Consider the following 23134-nt stretch of genomic DNA (forward strand, 5'->3'; position numbering starts at 1 on the left):
ATTTAGGGAACTCACCCATTTTATTTCCTAATATGCCAAGATCAATCTTGTATTTGTGTCCATTGGCTATACCTGTTTCTTTCTTTATTGGCAATGCTGAGCATCTGCAGCCAATGGCCCACAGAGTGCCAGCTGCCCATGGGCCACCAACTTTGAGGAGCACTGCTGTAGGCCATGTTCAAAAGATGACAATGGCACACCACCTCTGAGTATTTCTTCTATAAGAAAACCCTTCATGTGATCATATAAGTCAACAAGCAACTTGAAAGCAAATCCATTGCACAATTAATGTTTTTGTAGCCAAGGTTTGAATTCTGGCTCAGCCATAGAAAGCATTCTTTCAGTTAGTCCCAAGGATGCTACAAGATCTCTCTACATACTGATTCCACAGACTAACACAGCTATATCTTTTAATTTTGGAATGTTTGTTGTGGAATTAAGACACTAAAACAGGGGAATCCTAGCGGCAATGGGCTGCCATCATTCCCTGGGCCTTGATTTTTCCAGAACAGGACAAAGATATCTAAATTTGGATCCGATCAGCATGCTTTGCCTGTTGTTAACATCTACATTTAACTCCAGACCTGAAAGCAGAGAGGCTTCCTGAGATGACCAGAGCACTGTGCCAAAACAGGGACATGTGGCTTTATATAGGACAGGGACTGACCCAGATCTTAAAGGCAGATAATTTGTGACTGCTAATGAAGAAAGGAAATATTATTGCCTTCTTTTACTGCTTTTCTACTTCTATTTTTAGGGTGTGGGTGAATATCCACATGTGTGGGACCCTTGCTAACATTTCAAATAGCAACGGAAAAAATATTCTTGATTATTCGTTCCTGGGTTGAAAAATTGGTTTCCTGGCAGTTGGGAAGCCCTGCTGGGAAGAATAAAGAGTTTTGTACAATTTTCTCCAGGTATTCAACATCCAAAAGTACTGCAGAGAAATTATTCTGTGTAGAAAAATTATTGGGGGGGGGGTGCACAAAAATTGTAAAAAACTTAATTCCTTGTGGTGGAAACCCATTTTCTGCACAGAAAATGGTTTTGTGCAAAAAAAAATGTGTGTTTTTCTCTGCAGAATACTTCTGCCCAATACTGTCAGACATTTAAAAATGGGGAGAATGCTGCCCAGGGAGAAAACTACTGCAGTTAATTGTCCTTTCACACAAGGATGCAAATAGGTAAGGATTTACATGCCTTATCAAGAAACAAAAGATACAAAAAGATACAGACTTATGACCCTTAACATCACACTTCATCCTCTGCATGATTTTTTAACATTCCTTGTCTGTTGAAGCTACTAGCTTAAAACAAACATACATACATCTAGGTAATAGAGCCCAAACGTTGGTCTTCCAGGTATTTTTCATTTCAGCTCCCAGAATTCCCAACCATTGGCCAAGCTGGCTGGGGCTTCTGGGAGCTGGTGTCCAAAATTACCTGCAGAACCCAAGTTTGGAAAACCACTGACAGGGTAAGGAATTTTGCACTTTCTGGTTGGCCTTATAAAGGTCTCGCCACAATGTGTATTTTGTATTATGGCCACCACAGCTCCCCCTGCAAACATCTGTAGCTGTCAAAGCATTGGGATGGGATGCTGGAAGGAGAGACGCCTTATTTATTCCACGCGACCATTGCTGCTCCACAGGGCTCCTTTCCAGCTAGTGAGCTGACCACCTCATCTCTCTTGGGGTTAATTATAACCAGTCGAGGGACAAGGTATATACATATTTTATTTTTAAAAAAAGTTTACAGTTTCTTTAATTATACACAACTATTTGAGAGAGGTTATAATTCTTAGAAGAGGCATTTGCCGTGGCATCAGGCATGCCCACTACATCATCACAATGCAAAGAGGAAAAGGTGGGCAAGGGAGGGCAAGGGAGGGTGGGAGAGAGAGAGAGGAGGCGGCGATGGGGCGGGTGGGGGGCAGTTCAGACTCAAATGGAAGGGCGAGATGCCCGGTGTTTTATCTCTTCAAGTATTCACACAATATGTACCAAATACAGTCAGTAAAATAAAACTTCAAAAAGAAAAAGGAAAAAAATGGCCATTTCTCATGCGGCACAGACTCCTGCTTCAAAGTGCTGGCACAACTCAAGACGAGCAAGAGGAAGCAAGAGAGAAAAATGTTAGATATATATTTATATATTTATAAAACCAGCATTCCCAGATCCCGACTCCTGCAATGGTGAGATAAGATGGGATAGCAGGAGTCGTCTCTGGACATTCCCAGATTAAATACTTCTGCCGCTGTCCGTTCTTAAGTCGAGCTGAAGAAAGCTTGCATCGCCCCCTAAAAGTTAAAGCATTTCTCATCTCTTACGCACTTTTGGATCTACCTTCTTGGCACGAGTTCCTGCCCACCCGCCCCCATCCTGCCCCCAGCAAGAGGTAGGAAAACATCCACTAACCACAAATACAAGAGAGATTACAGAAGGAGTCCTGGAACGCTTGGTTTTTACAGATTCATCTTGCCAACCTAAACTTGCAGCAGCAGAGCAGAGAGAAGGCATCTCGCACCTGTCTCTACCACCCACCAGTTTCAGAGTCAACTGGAACAAAACTCAAAGGATGCTCCAACCGCTCCGTCTCTGTCTTAAAAGACTACTCTCAGGCTCCCTCCACCTTTTTTAAATCTACTAACTTAAGACATGACAAGAACTGCTAATGGAAGGTCAAACAGATGGGAGATTGGAAGGAGAGGAAAATACTGGAATTAAAAAAATGAGTCAAGGAAAAAACTGCAGAGGCCTAGAAGGCATTCTGATTAAGAGGAACAGACTGAGGGCCAAAAACAACACAGAAGGTTTCCTCTACTATTGATGTAGTTTGCCAAAGAATAATGTGGGGGAAGATCATGTGTGTGAACTCAAGATACCATTTACAGCCTGTGGGACTGCTCCATTTGGACTGGAGTTTTTGTTAACTTAGCAACAGGGTGTGCGTAGCTTTGAAGAGACCAGAGCGGGAAGGTGCTTTGAAAAGGAACATGAGCAATTCAGAAGAAAGTCAAATGGACTAGCAGTTAAAAGAGCCCATGTGGTGGAAAGGCAGCAACCAAATAAAAGGAGATCTCAGCAAACCGAGGGAAAAAGGGATGGTGGGGGGAAGCAGGGAGGATGAGGAAGCCATAAGCTGGTCCAGGCTACTTCAGTGCCTCTGAGATAGTTCCATAAGAATGGCCCTCTTTCAAAGTCAATCCCTTCTATTAAACGATGGGCATCTGGCCAACCTCTGTGGCTTGCCAGGATCACTTTGGAAGTCAGTACAATGCCAGAGATCTCTGCAACCATGTGCCAAGAGCTAACTAAGGCACTGTTTGGGTTAACATCTGTCCCCGTTGAAGAGAAGGATGCTGCCATATGTGAGAGGACGGCTGTTCCCCCTCTTCTGAATTTTAAACACCAGGGCAATGGAAGGGAGAAAAGAGGAGAGATAAAGCCAGGGTTGCATTTTTGAGGACTCCATTTTGTACCTCCAGCATATGTGTGTTGCGAATCTTTCGCATACTTATACTTAACTAAAACCAGGGCTATTTTGTCAGGGGAAATTAAAAAGAAATGGATGCTCGCTTACGAGAGAATAGATGTGTGTCATGAATGGTTAAAATCTGATCCTTCATCAGGACTGAGATTTTTGCTTATCTTTTTAAAAAAAGAAAAGAAAGGCATTACCTGCATAAAGAAAAGGGAATTAGAACACTAATATTTGTATATATACAATATTGAAAAAATACAATTTATTTCTTGTTTAAATTGGTACCACCATCACCACCACTGCCACCTCAGCACTCAAATCTATACCTAAATAGCACCTAAGAGGTCATCATTGCCCAAGCAGACGGCAAACAGAGCGTCAAAACAAGGCTCTGCCCGCCCTCCTTCAAAGTCAAGAAAAGGGCTAGGTTAAGAGTTATGGTACGCGTTACGTGTCCCACAGTTAATACTATACCTTCCAACAAGCCGTAGCTGTTAGAATAGAGAGTTTTAGCTCAGCCCTAAATAACCTTTTGTTTTAAAATGGCAAAAGTAAAGTTCAGTTTTGTTGTGTGGTTTTGTTTGCTTTTTTGCTTCATGCCCATAATTCAAATACTTGGTATGCTTTTGCTTTATTAAAGGAAAAAATAATCATGCCAAAGTTAAATCCTACTTTACAGAAGATCTTTCCAAAAGGGGGGGAAAAGCAAACTGATCACGCTTTAGGATTGCACTCTCCTTCTGACAAACCCACCCTACCCAACATATACATACTGACGGCGTTTTAAGAAGAAACTGAGGGGAAAATACAATTTATGGAGCTTAGATTGACATTCAGTGTTCTTTGTTGCATCGCCCAAGTTTAAATTCCAAGCACTGCCCCTTAGAAGCAGCACCAAACCTCTTTGCTCCTCACATCCTGATGAAAAAAACCCTTTACAAAGACAGCAGAGGAAACATCCAGATTGGAAATCCATCTTGTTAGGCGAACATGCTAGTATCCATATTCAAGTATCATCAACGTCCCAGGTAGGCATTTATGGTTCTTTAACCATTAATTTTTCAGGGGGTGGGGAGAGGCTTTGTATGTTCAAAATGCACCAGCGGAGAAAAATAAAATTAAACATTTCCAATTAGAAGGATCTCTGAAACCAAAACTCTGATCAATTCCTCTCTTTTAAATAGGGGGGGGGGGAATCTCCCTCCTTGGCCCATTAGACTGGATTTTCCTAGATTGTCTGGCCTGCTGATTAATAAAAAGCAAGTAAGCAAGCACACGTGCCGATGGAGTGGATTAGGATCAGTGGCAAAAGGAGTCAACAAGACCATCCATGAGCAACAAGGGCCTGGAGAAATCCACCTGGCTTGGAGACTCTCTTTGAACAAGCAAATCACTCGTACGGTGTTTGCGGCAAACAGCAAGGGGTGAGCATGGGTGCACAAGACTTATCAATAATGCTGGAGGCTTTGGTGGTGGAACCAAAGTGGGTTGGACTCCACGGATTCCAGGAAAGTTAAGACAAATTTTGGACAGTGCTTGCTTCCTCCCTCTCTCTCACTTGAGAATCCAGATCAGTAAAGGTGACTTAATGGCCCAGGCATCGGCTTTCGTGAGGTTTCCCCAAGCAGACTAATCATCACCAGTCTTTAGAGGCAGGCAGGACATCCATAAAAAATGTACTTCTTTTTTAAAAAAACCAAAACCAAACCAAAAGCCGCTTCGTAAAAATGACACTTCAAAAGATCTCCGTGCTTTCAGGTGGTGGCTTTTCTTTTTTGTTCGTTTCATTTTTAAATAAAACGCCATTCAAAGTGCAAGCAGCCAAGTTGAAATGACAGAGCAGGCTGACTTCATTGCCTCGTCTTGCTAGCAATTTATCCCCAACACATCTCTTTTTTACATTCTCAAAGTGCTGTTCCTTGTTTGTTTGTTTTTTGCATCCAAGGGTGCCTGCTGTCTTTGGAACCATTAATTTTTCAAAAAAAAGAAACAGAAGCAGTAGAAGAAAGGGAGACATCCAGACCCTCTCCCTAGCAAAGCAGCTGTTTAGACTGACGGTTCAGTAGCCCACACGTTGACTCAGCTCAAATGGAATTATTAATGGGATGCATGCATGCGCATCTGGGCTTCATATTGCTACCATGTGGAATGTGGGAAATGTGCTACGATGCACTCTGGGTTCTGAGAAATGACCAAGAAATCAAGATCTAAAGGGTGATATATATATATGTATATATATCTCAATGCTATTATTCATAAAAACCTTTAGTAATAAAAAATTGCTTTGTTTAAATATGAATATTATAGTCTGCTTCTCAGCGCATGGTTAGGAAGTCAGTCTCTCTGAAAAGCAGGGTGCTTCTTTTACTACAATTCCATATCCTGGGCCTCATCCTCTGAAAAGTCAGACATGGAGCTCTCTGAAGAGCTGTCCCCGGTGCCTTCTTCCTGTTCTTTTAGTGCTTCCTCTGTTGCATATTTCTGAATGTATTCTGCATGGGGTGAAAGAAACAGGGTGGGGGTGAGAAGGAGGATGGTCAACACACACGAGGAACATCTGAGACCAATGATGCATTGCTAACCAGTTGGTGTATCAATATCAATCAATTACTTTATTTATATCTTGCCTTCTTTTCAAGCTGGGACTCCGGATGGCTTACAGATTAAAGGAAATACAAGTACAGAGGGACCTTGGTATGCACGGACTTACCATCTGTGGATTTCATCATCCATGGATGGCAAGCCCCCATTGTCCCCAATGGGGGCATGGCCATACTGCCATTAGGGACAGCCCCCATTGTCCCCAGTGGCAGCATGTGCACATGGCTGTGCCACCATTAGGGACAATGGGACTGCACGTGTCCCACTGGGGACGGGACTTCAGTATCCACAGATTTTGGTCTCCGTTGGGGGGGGGAAGGGTCCAGAACAGATCCCCTGAGGATACTAAGGTGCCAGTATAAAATCATGAGTGGCTAAAAACATACACAGATCAAGATTAAAAGAGTATTAAACTATTTTTTAATTTTTATAAGCATAGCCCACCCATGGAATTCATTATGGAATTGGTTATTTCCCCCTGTTCTTGCCTTCTCAACTCCTGGGATAAAAACAGCCAGGAAAGGAAGGGAGAAATAGCAGACAGAGAAAGTTAGGCAAGTGATTGTGTGCACATGTACACACACGTGAAGTATCTTTGATCCTAGTGGTCTCTTCCAACTCTAAGATTCTATGATTCTATGATTCTCTCTTCCAACTCTATGATTCTCTGCCTGTCAATTGGGAAGCCTTCAGAAAATCCACTCAGGCAAAGCTCACAATCTGTCTTTGCAACATAGGCATGTTACTAAGACAGTTTGTGAGCTTTACTTGCGTGGGTTAGCTGAAGGCTCCTCAATCAGCAGCTTTTTTAAAAATGTAAACTGTGTGTGGCAGAACTCACTTTTCAGACTTATGTTTTCCTATAAAGGGCCACGTACACACACTGATTTTACTAGATGGAATGCCTCCTTCAAATTGGGCCTCTCCAGATGTTTCAGCCTACAACTCTCATTAGCTCCAACCAACATGGGCCAATGGTGATGTGGTGGGAGTTACAGGTCTGGGAGGGACTAAGGCTTAAAATGCCCAGTCTATGAACATCTCTAGAAATGGATGCATATCCACAAAAGCTCATGCAAAATAAAAACCAGTTTGTCTTAAAGGTGCTGCTACCTTCCTTTCCCTCTCCCCTCCTCCCTTCTTCCTTTTTAAAGTGAAGGAAGGTTGCATTACATACATAACTAGTATATATCAGGGACTTGCTTCCCAGAGCAATATATTTTCATTCATTTGTGGATCTTCTGACATGGATCTAGGAACTGACTTTTTGATGAAGTAACAACTCTTCCCAACCAAACTCAACAACTGTCAACTGAAGGGTACAAGTTGTCTCAATCCAGACTCTCCAAGACAAGCACACTGACCATTTCATTTTCCATCAAAGTCCTTACCTTTAATTTTCTGTTTGTATTCTTCTGGTCGGTGAAGGTACATGGCTGCCGCATCACCATTAAGGGGGTCTATGGGGTTGGGATAGGCCAGCAACTGGGGCAGGAACGACTCAAATATATTGGTAAGATCTGAAAATATCAGCAAAGAAGAATTCATGAGAGACATGTAATACAGTGCCCCTGTGTTATATGCGGGCGTGCTTTACGTGGTCTTGAGCGTATGCGCTCAAGCCACAGGGCACATGCGGGGTGCAAGGGATGGCGCGTCCCATTCAAATGAATGGGCGCGCACGTCCATGGCACCCCGTGTGCCACCACGCTGCCGCTCATGAGCCCCATTGTTTCCAATGGGGCTCGAGCATAGGCGGAATTGGCCTTATGCGACGGGGTCCGGAATGGATCCCCCGCGTAAGGCAAGGGCAGACTGTATCTGAAGTGCCCTACTGAGGGCAGGTTTTTCTCTAATCCTTTCTCTTCCTCTATCACTAACACTTATTTCATTTCAATATTCTATGTTTCAACCAAAGTGACTGTGACTTTAACCCAAAGCTTGGAAAGGTTACCCTTTTGCATTACAATCTCAGAATGGCCACGCTAGCTAGAGGTGGTGGTTCTGTGGCATACAATACAAAAAATTACTTTTTCAAGCTCTGCCCTACCCTAGTAAGACAAAACACAGCAAAGCCAGAGGAACAGTATGCAGGCATCTGTATACTCCATATTGGGCAAGTCAACCATAAAATGAAGCACAAAGACTGTGGGAAAATGGATTCACTATACGGACACCCCAGAATTAGAGGGGCTCCCACAACAATACAGACTAGTTGTGAAGCAGATATCTTCATTCACTAAAATCCTTCACTGATGCTTGGGAAGAGACATGTCACCATCTGAATTCAAATAGTGAGCTACTACAGCACATTTTATGCATGCTCAGTTGAGAATTGCAATGGCAAAGCATGCATTTAAAAGAATGTCTGTGAGAGTTTACAACTTAACAAGGAATACAGTAGATCACTCCCAGCCTATACACTGTAATAACATAAATACATACTATATTTTACAATGTAATATGCCAAGACATTAAAAAGATATAAAAAAATCCTGATTGATGCTTGAGACCAAGTCCAAAACACACTACAGAAATAATCCAGTCTGAGACTGGCTCAATACTAGGGAATCCTGGGAAGTATAGTTTATTGTGGCACCAGAGCTCTCTGAGAGAGAAGGCTAGATTTCTCATAAAGCTACAGTTCCCAGAATTCCCTAGCCTTGAGCCAGGGCAGTTAAAGCGGTCTCAAACTGGATTATTTTGCAGTCTGTTTTTGACTAAGAAATATAAATTTCCAGCATAAGCTTTCCTGGACTCCAGTTTACTTCCCCAGAGAAATTATGGGTTCATGAAAACTTTTACTAGAAATTTATTTTTTCTAGTTAGTCTCAAAGGTGCTACTAGATTTCTTTTTATCTCTTTGTACTTTACAAAGTCACTTCTAGAAACAACTCACCATAAAGAGCTGTCCAAGTCTGATTAATTACATCTAGACATACGGTTCCTGACCTGAAACAAGAAAAAAAAAAACCAACACACATACACACACATGTGAAGTAATGGCTTCAATGTAGAGTTGAGCAGTGTTGGTTTGGCAGAGTTGCTGAGAGAATAGTCTGGGCCGTAGCCAGCTCAGATCTCACCTCTGCTGTTAATGCATTCCACCAGCATGATGGCAGGGAGTGAGGAGGACAGTGAGGAGGGGACTTCTGTTTGGTATCATGAGCTCAGCTCTGGTGCTAAAAACAAGTTCATGAGTTGAGTGAGTCCTTGGAGGCACTCTGTTCCTGATTTCTGAGAATATGCTTGCTCCCCCCAGCCACAGTGTGGAACTTGGCAGCAGATCTCATGTTCAAGTAAAAGAGAACATTAATCCTGCCATCCAGAGGTCTGCTCACCCTAAACAAATTTGCCCCTTAAAGCTATGGCATTATTTATACATGCCTATTAGCTCAAGAGGAGCTGGTGAGATGGAGGGATACAGATAGGTCATGGTTACTATTTTCAAAAGAACTGATGTTTCACACCATACTATTTAATTGGACCAGTAGGTTATGTTTTTTAGAGTATGTTCCCAATTTCTCCAAAGATCTGCTCAGGCCCTACAACCCTGGTGAACTGAGAGTATTTACTACACATAGCGGTCCTTCCTTTCTCCTCCAACAGACAGGTGAACATGGAAAAGGCCCACCAGGAGGTTTGAAAACAAGGTGAAACCAATGGCTTCTTATCCTATTGTCTAGGATACTGATGCACAATTGTGTGATGGGTAAGGGCAAAATCTTCCTGATCCTCCCATGGGGCACTGCACCTCCCAGCAAATCCTAATACCTGTTTTCCTCTGTCTCTCTTAAAATGCCAACTGGAAGTGATATTGGATCTTTTACTGTCACCATTATGAGAGGGATTAGAGAGGGGGAAATGTAGAAGGTATTTAGAAGTAGCAGGGCCTTGGGGGTGGAGTTGTGTGGGTATTTTTGTGTGTTTAGGGGATTTTGCTGCATGGTTTTTAAGTCAAAATTAATCTAAAATCATGTATCTTTCCTAAAAAAAACTAATAGGTATGTGGGTGCTTAGTAGGCTTCAGGGACCAGAAAAGTGAAGTGTGGGTGATGCACATGGCCTGCAATCCACATCCTCCCCAGTGCTGATTTAGGAAAGACATGAGTGCTCACTACCTTCCCAACATCCTTTATATGTCTGGAAATGTAAAACAGGGGTAGGCAACTTTATCCAGGGGTGCGTTCCATGTTTATATGTCTGCTGGAGAGGAAGGGAAAGACCCCTATGTATAGTAAACACTCTAAGTTTAGTCAGCATACCACCAGGGTTGTAGGGCCTGAGCAAATCTTTGGAGGGAGGTGTGGCTCGCACCAGATATTACTTCAGAAGGGAATAAACACCCCATGTGGCAGTCACTCACCATCTGCCCCCAAGACCCTTTGGTCACCTCCCTCCATTAGCCGGAGCACCTCTGCCATCTGCCCACTGTAACTGCTAGTGGTGTGTTGCAGCTCTCCAACAGCCCCTTCTACATCTGGCAGGACTGCTGACTGTGCCAGGAGATGGAGGTGCTGGTGACAGCAGTGATGGCCCCACTCACCCATCTTTGCTAAGTGAGCAGAAGGAGGCAACCAAATGTAGATCCTCTCTTTGTCAGAAGCTCCCACTCATCAGAACTGTGGGTAGCTGTATGCATGCCTGGGAGTAGCAACGTGAGCCACTGCAAAGGGGTGACATCAATCCTACTGATGCCACTGACTATTCAATTGTTTTGGAGATTGCATTAATGCTCCTTGGGGCCATAAAGGGACACTCCCTAATTTCCCCTCTTCATTCATTTTGTTTAACTTTGTGGCTAGCAGTGTCTTTGGAAGACACTACTGACTATTTTAGTGTGTTTGGTTGGACTTTAAGGATTCCTTCCTCACCTGTTCCAGGTCTAGAGGAGCCTTATTTTGGAAAAGACCTCCTCTGAGCCTTACCAATGTGAGTATAGCCCCCAAAGGCCAGTAGTACCCCCAGTAGCTTTGGCTGATATTACTGGACATTTTAGTGGTGAAATATAATGTTTTGATTCCCTTCAAAAAAATTTAAGGTTTTTTTAAAGGTTTTTTTTAAGGTTCCCCCACAAGCAAGAGCCATCACTTCTTTAACCAGCTTCAAAACGGAGTTGAAAACCATCCTGTTCAGAGAAGCCTTCCCAGGCATTGCATAATTGTCGCTTACTATTTGATGTTCTTTTGGTGCCTGTTTATCAAACCATTTCCTGTATTGCTATGTACTGTATATGCATTATCCTATTTGAGAGTATGTATTTTCCCTGGAAAATGATTAACCATCCATTATGAAGCCAAGCCCTCCCTCCAGTCCATCTGCCTTGGTCCAGGCCTTGGAGGTAGAGAGGAACTGCTGGACCTCTTACCCTTTCCCTCCACCACTCCCTTCTCCTTCTGTGTCATGTCTTTTTAGATTGTAAGCCCGAGGGCAGGGATCCGTCTAACTAAAAAGATTGCATGTACAGCGCTGTGTAAATTTACAGTGCTTCATAAATAAAGGTTAATAATAATAATAATAATAATAATAGTAAGTGTACCCATTTGTGGGTGTAAAGGTATCCAAGCGGACAGGGTGGGCAATATGCACTTCTTTCCCTCAGCCTGTTCATATCTAAATACCTTAATGTATCTCTCATTTTCAAACTGGAACAGAAGTTGCCCAACTGAAAATGAAGACATCTTTCCCTTCACTCCTGCCCAAAATAAGAATCTTTTGTGCAAAACATCTTAAAAGTCACTTACGCTTCATCAATGTTGGGATGGAAAATTTTATTCATGAATCCTGTAACAGAGACAAAAAAAAAAGTTGTTAGCAGTCAGGTCCCTGTATCACAGTTCTTTCTGAAGCCAATAGTTTTGGAACCATTGAGCTTGTGTTGTTTTGTAAAAAAAAGACCACAGAGGAGAATTTCAGGTTCTTTAATTCAAACACAGCAAGAAAAGAAATTGGATACAGCATGACAAAACAATCCACTACCATCTCCAACTGAATTTGTTAAGTGTAATCTACAGAGAAAATCTGGAAGTGTTAAGGAAATACATTTTTTCTTTTAAAACAAATACACATATTATGTGCCTAGGTTTTTTTTTTGGTTTGGTTTTTTTTACTCCATTCTCTGCCCAAAGGCTTTCTGGAAACCAGAGATTCCAGTCATTTCCTGTTTTGGTGAGCCAATGCATCCTAACAGTGAATTCTGGATGGTGGCCCCTGGACTCACAAAAGCTTTCCAGTCCAGATTTATAGGGAAAAGGAAGTGCCTGATGTTGAGGCAAAACAGCGGAAAGCCATCTCTGTAACTAAAGTCACTGGTATATCTCAACTCCCAGGTTTTCCAGCCTGTCTACTCAAAATCCTACTAAACTAGCTGGGAATAAATCACAGGACTTTCCTTCTACAATCATCAGGAAGGGTGGGAAGGGGAACAAAACTGTTCACAAAGAAACTAAGTCTACTTGCAAAGAATTTCCACTGGTGTCTATGTAGTCCCACATCAGACTAACACTGAATATTAGAATATTTGGGACTTCGATAATAATAATAATAATAATAATAATAATAATAATAATAATAATAATAATTTGTATCCCGCCCCTCTGAGAACAATTGGGGCGTCTTCTACTATATACACAGGAATTAAAGTATGCAGAAATGTGCCTCTCAAACAATCACAGAATCTTAAGACTTAAAAGGGACCGCAAGACCCCTTTAATTCCATTTCCTGCCATATAGGAACACATAACTAAAGAGGTCTCAAAAATGGTCATCCAACCTCTGTTTGAAGCCCTCCTAAAAAGGAGAGTCCACCAACATCACTCTCACCACCCCAAAGATATTTTCTACTGCAAAACAGCTCTTACAGTCAATCAATCAATCAATCAATCAATCCAGTCAAAAGGTTCTTCCTATGTTTTAGGTGGAATCTCTTTTCTTGCCATTTAAAACCATTGTTGTTGTTGTTGTTGTTGTTTTAGTCTCTGGAGCAGCAGAAAATGAGTTCGCTCCACACTGTGCATGACACCCATGTATCTATTTAAAGATAGCTATCATGTTCTCTCTCAGTCGTCTCTTTTCCACATTAAGAAAGTACTCCACCACCAAGCTGTAGCTTGGAGTAAGAGAGGGGCAAATGCCTTCTTCCTGAGATCCTCAACTAAAAACAAGAAAGCAATAACAGAGGTAAAAAGATGCACAGCAGGAGAGAATGTGGCTTGGCTAAAGCAGTGTAACAAATAAGGGCAATACAAGTTACTAGTTAATATTTTTTTCTTCTGGCCTATGCAATCTGAAAAGTTTTGGGGGAGCAGGGGAGAAGAAACCAACAATAAAGCTTCCCTATCCGATCACTTGGTGGCAATGTTTCCTGACCACAAAAAGCTAAGTTAAGGTAGTTCTTTCATGGATGTCTTTCCCATTCCCAATCTTCTTCTGATTTCCTGACTAGTCTCCATTCTGATCAATTTTTGATCCAAGGTAGAAGAACTCTTTAACTATTTCCAGTTCCTCATTGTCTAGTTTAAATTTATGCAGTTCTTCTGTGGTCATTTAGTTTTCTTTATACTCACCATTAAGCCTGCCTTTGCACTTTCTTCTTTGACCTTCTTTGATAATTGTTCCAAGTCCATGATGCTTTCCACTAGTAGTATGGCGTTATCTGCATATTTTTGACTGTTGATGTGCCTTCCTCCTATTTTCACTCCTCGTTTTGTGTCCAATGCTGGTTATGCTGTATAAAAGCCCTGTACAGCTTGGGTCCACTCTTATCAAAAGGATCATTTCTCCCTAAAAGAGCCTGCTTGAGCTCTGAGACTAAGGAGGCTAGAACAGCTTCCTCCTTGCTCTCCTTCCACCACAGAGTGAAAACGTTCTTATTCAAGCAGGCTGCAATAGGCCTGCAATAGGCTTCCAACAGTGGCAATGTGTGTGTGTGTGTGTGTACACATACACACATATACAGTCACCCCTCTTAACTCATGCATCTGAATGCCGCGACCTTGAAAATCTGCAGAGGGGCAGTCTCCCCTATTTTCAATGGAGCGCATGTCCCATTCAAGCCTATGGAGCTTGAATATGTGAGAGCCTCCATTTTCGCTCAGGGGAGGGGCGTCTGGAACGAATCCCATGAAAACAGTGGCCCAACTGTATATCTTGACTTTAACAGGTTTTTTTTAAAAAATGGTTTAATTCTGCTGTTTGTTGTGTGCCTTCAAGACATTTCTGACCTACAGTGACCCTAAGATGAACCTATCATGGGGTTTTTATTACTTACTTTTAAAAATAACTTATATATATATTATATTATGGTTTCTGTTCAGACTTTAAAATATTGTAAGCTGCCTTGAGTCCCAATAGTGAGGAAAAGGCTGGTTATATATCAATAATAACAATAAAAATCTCCATTCATACTCCCTTGTATTGAAGAATGGCTGTCATTCAGTCCTTGCAGAAAGCAGAACACACAAATCAGCTCTCCACCGCCAACATGGGCCTGACCCACACTTGCCACAGCATGAGAGAAGCAGTGCATTTGCATGCAGGTGCAATGCAACCCCAGAAATCTTCCAAATACAGAAGTGTTCACGCATGCACACACAGATACAGAGAGCCTGCCCATCATGATGATGGGCATTTCTCCCAGCACAAACAATAATTAGCAGCAGTAATGCCTTGACAGCAATTAGCGCCCACCCTTTTGTTCCCGATTAGCCTGGATTGCCTCGCTGGAAAGCCAGTGCCTCTTAATGAGGTACACAGTGGCCCAGGCCGGTCTAGACAAGCCAGTCTCCCACCATCTCCACTCCAAGAGCTCTGTTTTACACACACACACTGGATTAGCAAAGATGGCTGGAGTGATGCTGGAGTAAGTGGCAGCCTAAACAGGATAGCTTGTTGAAGACAGCCTTTTCAGGTGGTGGATATGGAGAGAGAGAGGGGTTGTGGATTCAGGATGAGCAAAAGGCACACCTGAACCCACAAGGGGACAAGCCCTGGTTAAAATCCTGGCCTAGCTGGCCGCTCAATGGTCTTTTTTGTTTTCAGCGATATTGCAGTAATTTTAATTTGTAAAACACCTGATGTCCCAGTTTTGAGGAAACATCAGGGTACAAGTAAAAAGAGTAATAATAATACAAGGGGCTTCAACTCAATTATTTCCCCTTAAAAACTGGGGGGGAGGGGCTCACTATTAGACTGCATCTTGAGACCCAGTCTATTCATACTGCAGAAATAAAGCAGATTGACACCACATTAACTGTCATGACTGCATCCTATGGAATCCTGGGATTTGCAATTGGGTGAGGTATTCAATCTGGTCTGTCTGAAAGCTTTGGTGCCTCACCAAACTACAAAACCCAGGATTCTGTAGGACAGAGCCATAGCAGTTAAAGTGGTGTCAAACTGCTTTATTTCTGGAGCATGGATACATTCCCAAAGGAACAAGTTATTTTTGGTACATATCAAACACTCACATTGGGCAAACCATGCTTCCTCAAAGGTACTAATACAAAAGTTAAAAATATTGACATTCTACCTAAATTAATTTCAGATCATAACTTATTAACCATGACTATAGAAGGTCAAAAGAAACAGTTCAACTGGAGATTGAATGATTTTCTTTTAAATCATAACAAAATAATTGAAGAAGCCAAGTTAATGTTGAAGAATTATTTCCAAGAAAACTGTAATGGAGAGGTATTAACGAAAACAGTATGGGATGCTTCTAAGGCGGTCATGAGGGGTTTTTTTATTCAAAAAGGAACAGAGATGAAAAGAAAATGGAATCAAGAACTTGAAACTATTGAAGGGAAAATCAAAATGGTGGAACGGCAACTTAATAAAGAACCCACAAGCGACAAACTTGATAAACAATTAAAATTTTGGAGGAAGCAATTGAATAAGGAAGTTACGAAACAAGTAGCCAAGAAAATAAAATTAATGAAGCAAAAACATTTTGAATCAGCGAACAAAAATGGGAAATGGCTATCAAACAGATTAAGACAACAAAAAGAAGAAAACACAATTATAGAAATTAAGATCAAAGGGAAGATGGAAAGAACCCAAGAAGGCATAATGGATGCCTTCAAAGATTATTATTTGGATTTATACAAAGATGAGGAAGTCCCAATACAGGAAATAACTAAATATTTAGACAAACAAGAAATAGCAGAAATATCCAAAAATCAGCAAATAAGTCTGAATGCGGCCTTCTCCATGGAGGAAGTGGAAGAAGCTATAAAAGATTTAAAATCCAACAAAGCGCCAGGCCCAGATGGCTATTCAGCATATTACTATAAAATATTCAAAGAAGAACTTAAAGTACCATTATTAAATACTCTAAATGATATAAGGAATCATGGCCTACCAGAAACTTGGAAAACTGCGAACATTGTATTAATACCAAAAGAATCAAAGGACAAATCTGAAATGACTAACTATAGACCTATATCCCTTCTGAATACGGATTATAAAATTTTGACATCAATTTTAGCAAAAAGATTTAAAAAAGTTTTGGAAGGATATATTAATATAGACCAGAATGGATTTCTGCCTGCCAGATACATAAAAGGAAACATGAGAACAATAATAGATATTTTGGAGTATTATGAAATAAATAAAGGAGATAAGCTGGCTTTAATATTTGCGGACGCGGAGAAAGCCTTCGACAAAGTGAACTGGAATTTCATGAAAGAAGTTTTAAAAAGAATGAAAGTAGGGGCGAACTTTCTAAATTATATTGAAAATATCTATTTGGAACAGAAAGCTCAATTAATAATCAATGGAAGGAAAACTAAAACATTTAACATATGTAAAGGAACGCGTCAGGGTTGTCCTCTGTCACCGCTACTTTTCATAACTATTATAGAAATTCTAGCTAATAATATTAGGAGAAACAAGGAAATCTTTGGGACCAAAGTAAAAGATAAAGAATATAAGCTTAAGCTGTTTGCAGATGATTTAGTGGTAATATTAGAGGATCCCATAATACAAGTTAACAACCTGTTTCAAAGTTTTGAAGAATTCGGGAAAGTGGCAGGATTTAAAATCAATAAAAACAAAACTGCAATCTTAACCAAAAATCTCTCCAAAATGGAAGAGCAAGAAGTGGAAAAGATATCAAACTGTAAAGTGGAAAAAAAAGTAAGATATCTAGGAATATGGTTAACCAGTAAGAACGCGGATCTCTTTGAAAATAACTATAAAAAACTTTGGAGGAAAATCAAGGAAGATCTTAAAAAATGGTCCCAATTAGACATATCTCTATCAGGAAGAATAGAAACCATAAAAATGATGGTGTTACCAAAAATAAACTTCCTATTCCAAATGATACCAATACACATCAAAGAATCTACATTCAGAGAATGGCACAGAGATATTAGAAATTTTATATGGGAAAATAAAAAAGCACGAGTCAAATGGAAGACAATGGCAAGACAAAAGAAGGATGGAGGAGGAGGAGTGCCGAATTTAGAGTTGTACTATCAAGCAAATATACTAAATTGGATCACAGACTGGGTAAAACTTGAAAACCAAAACATGTTAAAATTAGAGGGGTTCAACAACAGATTTGGTTGGCATGCGTATATGTGTTATGAAAAAGCTAAAGTCCATAAAGAATTTATGCAACACATGATTAGAAAAGTGTTATTAACAACGTGGGAGAAAATAAAAAAGAAGATCTATAGAAAATTGCCCCAATGGACATCAACGCAAGAAGCCTTTTTTGGAAGATGGACATTAACTGATAAATGGCTAAATTATAAAGATTTACTAAACAAAAACAAAGATGACAGCTATCAAATGAAAACATTGGAGGAACTAACTCTTATAGATACGAAGATGAACTGGTTCTTATACACACAATTAAAAGAACGTTATAAAATGGATGTAAAGCTGTATGGAATTGAAGGAAATATGGAGGAACTTGATAAAATATTATTAGGAGAAGAAAAAAAAGAGTATCCAAATTATATCAATTTCTATTAAAAATTGACCAAGAAAAAGAAATAATATCGGATGCAATGATTAAATGGGCTACGGACTGTGGGCACACCATTGAAATAGAAAGTTGGGAACGGGCCAGAAAGAAGACTAAGGAGTTTACATATTCGCAAAGTCTAAGGGAAAACCATTGGAAGATGGAGAATCGCTGGTATCTAACTCCGAGCAGATTGGCAATGATTGATAATAAAAGATCTAATAAATGTTGGAAATGCAACGAGGCAAAAGGAACATGGTATCACATGTGGTGGCGGTGCCCTAAATTGAAAATCTATTGGAAAAAGATTCACACAACAATTGAGAACATGTTAAATATAAAATTTGAACTTAAACCAGAATTATACCTCCTAAACATGACAAATAAGCTGCCAATAGAGATTGAAAAAGTACAAGGAAGAATAATGTTGTACATGATAACAGCTGCGAGGCTATTTATAGCACAATTCTGGAAGGATTACAATACTCCGAATATAGATTTGTGGCTCCAAAAACTCATGGACATGGCAGAAATGGACAAACTTACAGCATATTTAAAATTTAAAAACATGGACAGGATAGAAAAGGATTGGTACCCAGTTCAACAATTTTGGGAAGCTAGGTGGTTAAACGAAGAGGTACATTGATAGTTCGAAATGACAATATTAAAGCTGTATTGTAAATATTTAATGATTAATAAAGGATGTAAATTCCAGATAGACAAAAGGAAAAAGAATTAAGAAATTAAAGGAAAATCCGACAAGTAGTTTGAACTAGACACAATTGAGTAATATGGGTTAAGGAAGGGTTTGGAACTATAACAAGGGAATAATTTAAAGGATTAGATGTATTACAAAACACTATGATTCATGTACAGAATAGATGAAGTATCTCCTTTTTATGTTTGTGCGATGTTTTTTTTCTTTTATGTATACAAAATGAGAATAAAAATATATATATAAAAAAAAAGGTACTAATAGGGTTATGGATGCTAACAGGTGCAGCCACATGGCAGGAAGGCACCAGGTCAGGATGGGTTAGGATCACCCTACTTCCCTGCAACCACCCACTGGCAGCTTGGTGCCTTCCCTTTTGTCCTTCCTACCCTGGAGCCTTAACCCTAATCACTTTCCTCTCTTCCTCTGTCTCTGCCTTCTGTTCTCGACTATAGTGAGGCTAACAGGTTCTGTGTGGCTGGCTCCTCCAGTCTGCTCACTCTGCAGCTCTTGGGCAAGACACTGGGTCTAGGGCCAGTATCCTGTTGAGACACTACACTGGTGTAAAAATAGTTACAAAACTAGCCATGCTTTCTCAAGAGGTAGAGTAAATGTGATCTCTAAGAAGGAAATACTTCTATAAACACACACCCAGCTCTTCCTCCCTCTCATATAGAATCTGGTGCATGGGGAGCTATTTGACTATTGCACAACAGGTGAACCTAAGGTCTTGGTGTCAGTTGCACAACTGTGCAATCGAACAAAACTGCACTGGCCTATATTTGTGCGATGGTGAAAAGCATGTATGTTCCTGGCTTTGGCCTTTCCCATGCCAAAGCTTAGTGCAACTCAACAACCTCTTCCCCTCAAAAACAAAATCTGTGGTCTAGTTAACCCACCTTCCCATACAGAGGTATCCAAGTCAGGGCTTTGAGAATTTACTCCAACATCTCCTCCCAGATTTACTTCCACAATCAGCATGACCACAGACACACTGGCTGAGGGATTGCGGAGGCTGTAGTAGTACAGCCTTCCTAAGAAGAAGACTAGGAATGGGAAGGGCAGCTATGAAAGAACTAGACAAGATCCTAAAGATATACAACTGAGCACAAGAGTTAGAACCGTCCAAGCCATAGTATTCCCTATCACCATGTACAGATGAGACAGCTGGACAGTGAAAAAAGTGAACAAGAAAATAAACTCATTTGAAATGGGGCGCAGGAGAAGAATGCTGAGAATACAGTGGACAGCCAAAAATAACAAATGGATCCTAGAACAGATTAAGCCTGAACTCTCTCTGGAAGCCAAGATAATTAAACTGAGGATATCGTACAGTCAGCCCTTCTTATACATGGATTTGTTATACACGGATTCAATCATCCACAGTTTGAAAATGTTAAAAAAAAGTATAAGTTTCAAATATCAAACCTTGATTTTCCATTTTTTATAAGGGACACCATTTTGCTATGTCATTATATTTAATGGGACTTGAGCATACATGGATTTTGTTATCCACGGAGGATCTTGGAACCAAACCGCAGCGTATAACAAGGGTCCACTGTACTATGGTCACATCATGAGAAGGCATATCTCATTAGAAAAGACAATAATGCTAAGAAAGGTATTGATCAGAATAAAGAGAGGAGGGCCACATGCCAGATGGACATGCCAGACTCAACTAGGGATCCCGGTCACAGGTATGAATTTGCAGGACCTGAGCGGAGCAGTGGCAGACAGGGAGTCTTGGAGATGTCTCATCCAGAGGGTTGCTATGAGATGTGGTTGACTTTAAGGCAATTAACAACAACCACCAAGTAGTACAATGCAACTTTTCCAAGCTCTGAGCAATGGACCAATGGCCTGACTTGGTATGAGATGGCTGCTTTTGCCATATAAATGTATTTTAAAACAGCCTTTTCTTTAAGCATCTTTATGATCACAAGGCAACCAGGAACTGCATGTGGGCAAGTGAACAAATGGCTAGCACAAAATAGATGGTATACTCCATCTCTGCTCTTCAGAATCCAGTCACATATTGAGGCAAAGTTACTTTTTTGGACTGACAATCCCACTGTACTCCAAAAAAGGACATTTCCCAAGCTCTGGTCTAAGCTCTGGCTGCTGTTCTTGGCTCTAGAACTTGCCTGTCTCCTTTTTTTGTCATGCTGCAGGAGCACCTTTGCTTCCAGTAACCTCTCCTGCTGTTCTGTCTGCATTAGAAATCCAAATAGGATGACTATGCTCTTCTTGCACAGGTCCCGTTCATTTCAAGGGAGTCTGTGCAGGGGATTGTCTCATGGGACTGTTCCCTTGCTGTAGAATGATGGAGGTTTCCTTTCAATTACCAGCACCAATCCTGGCTGGAGCTAAATCTGGGAACAATGCACTCAGCGAGTCAATTCAGGTCACATTTGCCTCTGTTATCTCAGAGTCAAAAGAACTGCTGCGGTGCCTTCTGCACAAAGTCCAGCCAGCTCTTCTCGCTTGCCAAGGGCTTGGAAAATAACAGTTGGCAGATGGCCTCCTCTTACTGCTGGAACACCACCTTTTTTTTTATGGAGAACAAAGATTTGAAGGGGAGATTGACAGGAGAGAGCCACCAATTATATGTCATTCGCAAACTCTTCCTCAGTTTCTCTTTGCTCTTGGAACATATTTTATGCTCTAAAAGGAAAATTATGTTTTCAGACAAAGTAACATACAATGGGTCCTTGAAATCTGCTGGGGTTTGGTTCTAGGACTCTCCATGGATACCAGAATCTGTGGATGCTCAAGTCCCATTATGTACAATGGCACAGTAAAATGGTGTCTCCTATATAAAATGGAAAAATCAAGGCTATATAAAATTTTCAAGCCATGGGTGTTTGAATCTGTGGATAAGGAACATGTGGATACAGAGAGCCAACTGTAAATTCTGCACTAGGGAATGCTGAATCCTACAGATGAGGTGAATTTTTAAAATGTGTGTAGCCCCCCCTCCCCTTATTGCCCTCCTTTTGTCCCTGGTCCCTGTACTGGTTATGATCTAGAAAAGCTTATATGGTTTAGGTCCAGACTATCTGAAAGACCGTATCTCCCCCATCAGTCTTTCCAAACACTGAGATCCACAGGAGAGGTTCTTCTTTCAATCCCACCACTACATACAACAGGTAGGAAAACAAGTGAGGACCTTCTCAGTGGCTACTCCTAGACTTTGAAACTCCCTCCCTAGGAAGGCTAGAATGCCCCCCTCTTTGTTGGCTTCCCATTGGCAAACAGACTTTTTAAAAAATGAAAATGCAGACAGGATTTTAGAACTGATGGCTGTAAAAGGGTACTGTACTGTTTCAACTGGGTTGTTTAATCTTACCAAGTTTATCTTTTAAACTGTTTTAATATGGTTGATACTTAAATTCAATTTCAATGTTGACTTTTTGTATGTTTTTAATAATATTGTAGTCATTTTATTTTGTAACCTGCCTTGACATTCATTCTTGGGGGAAAAGGTGGAACATACATAAAGTCAACAACAACAAACATAATAATATGAATTAAGGACTAAATTGATTATGATTATGACGATTCAACTCTTCTTACTTGGTTATTTCTGTGGATCCTTTTTCAGCATAAAAACTGATCAAGATTAAAAGAAGCAAGACTAGAATGAGGCAGACGAGTGGCTAATGGGAAGACCAGAAGAGGTAAATAAAGGAGGAATGATCTCTTTGGATTGGGTCCCATGCCTGAATCCAAATTGAAAAGGTAACTTAAGAGCAAATTACACACACCATTGCTTTCCTAACCTGTGTTCATGGAAGAGTCTAGTTTGGGAAGGAAAGGAGAACAACTCTGACCAGGTTTCCCTCACCACAGCATGACGTGAGTCACCTCTTCATCTAGGCTGCCAAACTGCTATTTGTGTTTGTTGAAAAGAACATGACAGGAATGTTGAAATGCAAGCTGACTCAAGAGCAGAAGGCTTGGGACGCCCTTCAGTCTCCTGTGGATGTGCAAGACTACAAGATAGTAAAAGCTCAGTGGAAAATTTCCCCAAAATTTTGCAAAGTCATACCCTGGGATTGAATGTTATAAATATAAACACACAAAAGGCAAACATCTGAAAAATCAGGAAATGGAACCAGTCACCCTAACTCCAGTTCCAACCCTTCATAACTGAGATACAATTCCTATTATCTAAGTTGCCAATTAGGTTGTTAATTCTGAATGCAATTAAAATTTAGTTTCAGTACAGATTAGTTTTCAGTAAATGCAACAATCTTAACAGATAGGACATGCTAAAAGCTTTCAAGAGTTTTATCTTGAATAGACTGAGACCCAGTCTTAGTGGGGTTTACTGTGGAGCAGTGACTCCTAGGTTCATT

The 23134-nt window shown here is 40.7% G+C and overlaps 1 protein-coding gene across 2 annotated transcripts in view; it reads right to left on the reverse strand.

Moving 5' to 3' along the window:
• Positions 1-1718: 1718 nt before the first annotated feature.
• The window catches only part of UBE2H (ubiquitin conjugating enzyme E2 H), a 72709-nt gene continuing 51293 nt past the window's right edge, over positions 1719-23134 (reverse strand). For both annotated transcript variants that reach the window (XM_089527405.1, XM_089527406.1), the window contains 4 exons: positions 11829-11868; positions 8984-9036; positions 7476-7604; positions 1719-5975 (listed from right to left, as the gene is read on the reverse strand). In XM_089527405.1, the coding sequence (XP_089383531.1) occupies positions 5851-5975; positions 7476-7604; positions 8984-9036; positions 11829-11868 (347 nt within the window). In that variant the 3' untranslated portion in view covers positions 1719-5850. The remainder of the gene's footprint in view (positions 5976-7475; positions 7605-8983; positions 9037-11828; positions 11869-23134) is intronic.

The sequence above is a fragment of the Sceloporus occidentalis genome, unplaced genomic scaffold (genome assembly GCF_023333645.1).
Source record: "Sceloporus occidentalis isolate IW3139 unplaced genomic scaffold, rSceOcc1.0.p SCAF_5, whole genome shotgun sequence".
Classification (NCBI taxonomy): domain Eukaryota; kingdom Metazoa; phylum Chordata; class Lepidosauria; order Squamata; family Phrynosomatidae; genus Sceloporus; species Sceloporus occidentalis.